The sequence below is a fragment of the Gavialis gangeticus genome, unplaced genomic scaffold, assembly GCF_001723915.1.
Source record: "Gavialis gangeticus isolate Ggan-Ray unplaced genomic scaffold, GavGan_comp1, whole genome shotgun sequence".
In the NCBI taxonomy this organism is placed as follows: Eukaryota; Metazoa; Chordata; order Crocodylia; family Gavialidae; genus Gavialis; species Gavialis gangeticus.
Genome location: NW_017729029.1, coordinates 10,917,600 through 10,921,561, shown reverse-complemented (window position 1 = coordinate 10,921,561; position 3,962 = coordinate 10,917,600). Strand labels below are relative to the sequence as shown.

The 3,962-nt window shown below is 63.1% G+C and overlaps 2 protein-coding genes across 2 annotated transcripts in view; both read right to left on the bottom strand.

The window, feature by feature from the left end:
• LOC109300328 (translation initiation factor IF-2-like) overlaps window positions 1-136 on the bottom strand; it is a 10,290-nt gene extending 10,154 nt beyond the window's left edge. The window contains exon 1 of the mRNA XM_019521010.1: window positions 13-136. Coding sequence (XP_019376555.1) covers window positions 13-136 — 124 coding nt within the window. The remainder of the gene's footprint in view (window positions 1-12) is intronic.
• Window positions 137-943: 807 nt separating this feature from the next.
• Window positions 944-3,962, bottom strand: part of SNX12 (sorting nexin 12) — a 3,627-nt gene continuing 608 nt past the window's right edge. The window contains exons 2-4 of the mRNA XM_019521009.1: window positions 3,726-3,952; window positions 3,429-3,553; window positions 944-2,921 (exon numbers count right to left, since the gene is read on the bottom strand). Coding sequence (XP_019376554.1) covers window positions 2,819-2,921; window positions 3,429-3,553; window positions 3,726-3,952 — 455 coding nt within the window. The 3' untranslated portion in view covers window positions 944-2,818. The remainder of the gene's footprint in view (window positions 2,922-3,428; window positions 3,554-3,725; window positions 3,953-3,962) is intronic.

The following is a 3,962-nucleotide window of genomic DNA, read 5'->3' as shown; positions in this document are numbered from 1 at the left end:
TGGGGCTGGGGCTAGCGGGCGGCGGCGGCTCCGCCTCGATGGTGGACACGTCGCGGCCCCGCAGGAGCGCGCGGACCTCGGCCGCGAAGAAGCTGCGGAACGGCGGCGGCGGCGGCGGCTCCCACGACCCGTCCATGGCACCCGGCAGCCCTTTGCGCTTCTACACGCTACGTGACGGCGGGCGCCGGCGGCCCCGCCTCGCTTTCATACGCCGCTCGCGCCGCCATTGGCCGCTCCCTCACCAATCAGCGGCCTGGGTCCCCCTGTACCAACGCGACTCCGGCGCTCGCACCGTGGGCTGGCCAATGAGGACGCGAGCTGGCTCCTGGCCAATGGGAGCGCCGGGCTCCTCCCCACCCGGAAGTGGGCGGCCGGCGCCGCGGCACGTGGGCGCTGTCACTGCCGGGGGTGGGTGTTTCCCGCGGATGCGAGGCCCCGGCCCGCGACGGGGGCGGACAGCCCCTTCACCAGCCGGGCGCTACTCCCGCCTGGCCGCGCAAGCCGGGTGGCTGGAGCCTGCGGAGCAGGGGCCGGGAGGAAGCGCTGCTTCTTCCCGTGCCATTATCGCCCGTCCCGCCGGAGGCTCAGACCCCCGCCGGCCCGAGCCCGGGGACGGAGCCAGATCGACCCTTCAGCGAGCCCCGCGCTGAAGAAAATACTATTTTTTTCACGCGGTATTAATAATACGTAACTTTACACGTTTGTTTTATAACATGTAAATAAGCACAGCTCGGCCCCTTCCTCCCTCCATGCCTGCGCGTTACTCCGGCCCTGCCGGGGGACTCTCATGCCAGCCAGTTCCCCATGCCCACTCCTGGCTAGCTCAGGCAGCTGCAGCCTGTGGGGCGTTGCAGCACGGCCGTTCACAGGACAGACCCCAGCGCGTGCCCCTCTCAGCACCCCCGCCCCCGTGAGAACCCCTCAGGGACGGACGTAGGCAGCATGGCTTCACAGTGGTTTAATATGAACAGAACTCAGACATGACAGCAGACAGTAGATTGAAGACAGTTGCTGAATTAAAGCCCCGCAGCAGGATATATACACAGAAGAAAGAGCCTTCAATCTCCCAGCACTTGTGCATGGACGAGGGAGTTTAGAAACATGACTGATGGGGAAGGCAGCAGGTTGCTTCTGACAGTGAGCAAGGACAGACTGGAAACGCGGCTCCATCCCAAAGCGGCACCTGGGCAGGGCGGAGGGGAGCACAGCCTGAGCCTGGGACCCCTCCTCGGATTGTGTCAGTCAGAGCCACTCCTGGCTGCCAGGACTGGACTCCTGCCACGCTGCATCCACAACAGCCCGGGGAGCCGCTTCCACCAGCCTGCGTCAGCGACACTCCGGGTTCCCGGCCCTGCCCCCCCGACTGCACCAGAGTTCCTGCCCCCGTCCCACCACCACACCCGGGAAAGGGGGCCCTGGGTGAACAGCTCAGCAGACGAGCTCCCCAGCAGGAGCCTGGGCATCCCCACGGACAGGTCAGGTCACTGCAGATCAGTACAAAAGGCAGAAGCCGCCTCTGTCCAGAGCCCCTCCAGGTCCCCCTCTGCACACGGGTCCCCCATCCACAGCAAGCAACTGACTTTGGAGAGCACAGGCAAGTGCACCAAGAAGCAAATCCATGAAGGGATCGGCTCACAGCCTTCTCCACCCTCTGAGGAAAGTGCTTTTAAAGAGCTGCCTGAATAGTCCATGTCTTTGTGCTCGCACTAGTAAGTGCCTGGCCTCAAAGCTATTGCAGGGTGGGGGAGCAGCAGCGAGGCCCAGGGAGGGGCAACAACCTGGGTACCTTACAACTGGTAGCACATCTAGTGCTAATTTGGATCTAACAGCTCCTGCCCCAGACTGATTGCAAGAGCGTTCCCAAGGGGGGCAACCAGCAGTCAGCACCACTTAGTCTGGGAGTAGCAGTGCCCCACTCACCCTGCCAGGCCCCCCACCTCCCAAGAAGTGCAAGGAAGAAGCCAAGCCTGAGGAGATCAATGCAAGAAGCAGCCAACACAAGCCTGTTCACTGGGTGCTGCAAAGCCTGACCGGACCCCCCCCCTGCACCGGGCCAAGCCTTGGCATGTTCTCAACTCCTTAGCTACACATGCTTGCAGCCTCAGCAGCCCAGGCCCAGCTCAACCCCCTTCCAAACATACTGGACTGCTCCATGAGAGCTCAGATGATGGAGACATCCCCAAAGCTGCCAGCAGCATAGGAGAGCGCACAGGGTGGGGGAGGGATGAGCCCCGCTGTGCTGAGCAGGCCTGCGAGGCAGGAGACCTGGAGCAGGGGGTAGTGCAGAATCCTGGGCCTCAGGACCCCTGGGCAGCAGAAGAGGGAGGGTTCATGCAGGAGAGGAGGCATGGGATGGGCAAGGACCAGCTGCCTGCCCCAGCACTGGCGTTTCTGGGTAAGCCTTACTAACTCCCCAGTGCCTGCTGCCGCGGCTGACCGGTGACGATCACTGTTCTGCTCAGTTTCCTTTAGAAATGCTCGGGGCTGCGTGGACAGGGAGGCGAAGGTCACTTCGGAGCCTTCTGTGATGGGAGAGGGGCAGCTTCCATACACTGCAATAACACCTCGTGCCAGTCCCGTCACACACCTACTCGCTCCTGCCACCACAGATGCACCGCATGCGTCTTCACGCCTTCAGGCCCAGATCAAAGCCCAGCAGATCAACACTGCTGCCAGATACGAAAAGAGAAAAAAAATACTGGAGAAACTGGGAGGTTCAGAGAGAAGCTGGTTCAAAGGAGACAGATTTAGTGTAAAAATAAATGTCATTTCTGCAGGAGGGAAGGTGGAATGGAGGAAGACAGATTGCCGGGCTCTCCTACTGACGGACTTTCCCTGGGACGTAGTTCCTGTCGATGGTCTCCTCCTGCAGGAACATGTGTAAGCAGCGCTCGTTCTGTGCCAGAGGGTGTCCGGCGATTCTGCAAGGGAACCGGGAGTGGAAGTTAGTGCCTGCCCAGCCCAGGCCTCGTCTCACGCATGGGAAGCAAGGATGCACTCGCTGCCTTTGCCTGCAAGGGAGGAGGTCCCACTCCCATCTTGTTAGGGAGGGGGGAGATGCAGAACAGCCTTGCTGTGGGTCTGATCCTACCCACACAGACACAGCACCCGGTCAGTCGTGCCAGGGCCCTGCGCCACGCTCCAGCTCCTCCTTCCCCTCCCTGCAGCCTCAGCACCAGCACAAGAGGCAGAAAGGCCCAGGGGCCCGCATTGCTCAGCGCCCCGCTGGAGCCGGGCGCCAGGTTCCAGCCAGCGGCTCATGCTCCAGTGGCATGCACGCAGCCTCTGACACAGGGAAGGGGCAATACGCAGCAGTGATCCCGTCAGAGCTGCAGCTCTGCCAGCTGCACGCCGCGGCGAGGGCGGCGGATCACGACCCCCGCAGCAGCAGACCCCAGCCACGTCCCCTGCTGGCTCGTGATGCTTACTTGTTAATAAACTGTTCTAGCCCCTGCCTCCTCTCCTCAATGAAAGACTCCTCGAAGATCCCCTCGTCACCCCGGAACGGGAGCTGTCGTTTCAAGGCTTTCCCAGGCAGCGGCGGCACTACAATCTGGAAGCACGCGCCTGTGTCAGCTACGACCGAGCCTGCGCCCGCAGGCGGCAGCCGCAAGGCCACGATCCTGAGGCCATCGGCTACCCGTGGGGGCAGGGAACCCCGCCCTGCCCAGAGGGATCCAGTGGCTCCGCAGCCCAGACGAGCACGGTGGGGCCGGAGCACTCACCTTGCTGTCTCGCTCCAGCTCGTTCTTCAGCCACTCGAAGTCGCTGTATCGCCTCCGCACGCACGACTCCTTCAGCTTGAAGATGGGCAGGTTTGTCTGCAAGGCAGAGGCACGGTTACCGGCGCCAGGGCCCCGGGCTCCAGGCGGGTGCCGGCACAGGGCCTCCTGCAGCCCGGGAGCAGGAAGCGGCCGCCCCGGCTCAGACCGCCCGGCCTGTCGGGAGGCACCTGGCGGCGG